At 61.8% G+C, this 1,928-nt stretch overlaps 1 protein-coding gene across 1 annotated transcript in view; it reads left to right on the forward strand.

Moving 5' to 3' along the window:
* The window catches only part of PRKCZ (protein kinase C zeta), an 88,658-nt gene that overhangs the window by 61,157 nt on the left and 25,573 nt on the right, over positions 1-1,928 (forward strand). The window contains 1 exon segment of the mRNA XM_023521636.1: positions 20-72. Within this exon segment, the coding sequence (XP_023377404.1) occupies positions 20-72 (53 nt within the window).

Consider the following 1,928-nt stretch of genomic DNA (forward strand, 5'->3'; position numbering starts at 1 on the left):
CCTCTCCCTCTCTCACTAGTCACTTACATCCCTTCCACCCGGAAGCGCGACAGCATCAAAGATGACGCCGAGGTGAGTGTGCAGAGCGGCCCGTGCGAGCGCCCAGGGCGCGTTGCAGAAGTTCGCGAGCTCCTTCCGGGGCCGGCTTGGGACGTGAGCCGGGCGTCTTCGGGGTTGTCGCTTGGAAATGGGGCGCGGTCTAGCGGGTGCTCAGCTGGTGCACGCTGACGTGCGTGGGGGGGGGGGGGGTCTACGAAGCCCTCCAGACCCTGGGCCAGAGGCGTCTCCGAACGGTGGGTCACGTCGGCCAACGTGGCAAACGTGAGTCGCTGCTGGACCTCAGGGCGAGGACGCGTGTGCGCTGGACGCCCCCTGTGAGACGCGGGACTCTGGGAGAGGGGCGCTCGCTGGGTCTGTGCGAGCCCGGGCCAGGAGACCCACTGGCCTCGGGGTTCTCTCTGTTGAGTTTGGATGATGGCCACCCCTTTCCACGAGAGTGGACACTGTGCCCGGCATGCTGGAGGCTTCCACGTCAGGACAGGGTGGCTCCGGCCATCACAGCTGCGAGGAGCACACGTGACCTCCACACAGGAAACCCTGTGCTCAGGCACTCTGACGCTTTGAGGAAGGCGGGAAGGCTGTCCCCTGGGGACGGGCTCACTAGCCTCTTACTGTCCCCTGGGCGCCCTTGCGAGGGGGGCGTTGTCTGTGGGCCCCGGGTCAGAAGGAGACCGACGGATGCCCGCCTAGTTCCCTGTTCATCTGGTCCCTCACTCCCCATATTCAGAGTCTTAGGTTCCCTGTGACCATCTCTGGTCACCTGTGGCAGGTGTTCCTTTTGCTGGGCAGTCAGTGCCTCATGAAGCCACGAGATGCCAGCACCCACGGGCACTCCTCACATGGGGCACAGGCCATGGGCCCTCTGGCTTTGGGGACGGGGTGCGCAGTGTGATCCGTTCAGAGCCGTGAGGAGGGGACGGGGACCAGGGCCTGATGGGGCTGCTGCCGTCAGCGCTGGGTCTCGCTCGGGGCACACCCTGTGCGAATGCCCAGAGGCCGCTGCCCCTGAGGCTCTTCGGGGTCTGGATCCTGGCACAGTGCAGTCTCCCCAGCATCTGTCTGCCCAGGAGGCAGAGCGGGCCCAGGGCTGGTGTTTGAGCTGTAACTTTTGTCAAATTATTTGTTTTTGTCAAATTGTTTATCCTTTATTTTCCCTTTGTGTGTTTCTCACACCACCGAGCGATTCTCCAGCTCTCGGTGGATACTGACTGCGTGTCCTACAATTTAACGCAGTTCCCACACCGTCTGCTGGAGGTGGCACCAGACCCGACGGGCTCAGGGCCCAGGCAGGCTTGTCGTCACAAGTCCAGGTTGTCGCCTGTGCTGCTGACTGACCTGGTATAAATCAGAGGTTCCCACGGCCTCCTCGGGTTCAATTAATTTGCTAGAGCCGGTCACAGAACTCAGAGAAACACGTTGCTCAGTAGGTCACCAGTTTGTTGTAGAAGGACATCACCAGGGACAGCCAGGTGGAAGGGAGGCTCATGGAAGGTGTGGGGAGAGGGCCCCCCGCTTCCGTGCCTGCTGTCCCCACATCTCCGCCTGGCGGTCGCCCCCGAGGCTGGGCCCCGACCTGGCTTTCTGTGGCGGCTCCGTGACAGGCAGGATCGGTTCAGCCATTGGCCCTCGGTGACAGCTCAGTCCCCAGCCCTTCTCGCTTCCCAAGAGGTGAGGATGGGGCTGAAAGTTCCAACCCTCGGATCACGTGGTCGGTTTCCCTGGCAACCAGCCCCCTGCCTTCTTGATTTAGGGGCTTTCCGAAAGTCGGCTCATTACCATAACAAAAGACACCTCCTGGCATTTAGGGATGCCTAGAGTTTTGGGGGCCGCGTTCCAGCACCTGGAGGGAGACCAAACACTTAGATTTT

The sequence above is a fragment of the Pteropus vampyrus genome, unplaced genomic scaffold, assembly GCF_000151845.1.
Source record: "Pteropus vampyrus isolate Shadow unplaced genomic scaffold, Pvam_2.0 Scaffold309, whole genome shotgun sequence".
NCBI lineage: Eukaryota > Metazoa > Chordata > Mammalia > Chiroptera > Pteropodidae > Pteropus > Pteropus vampyrus.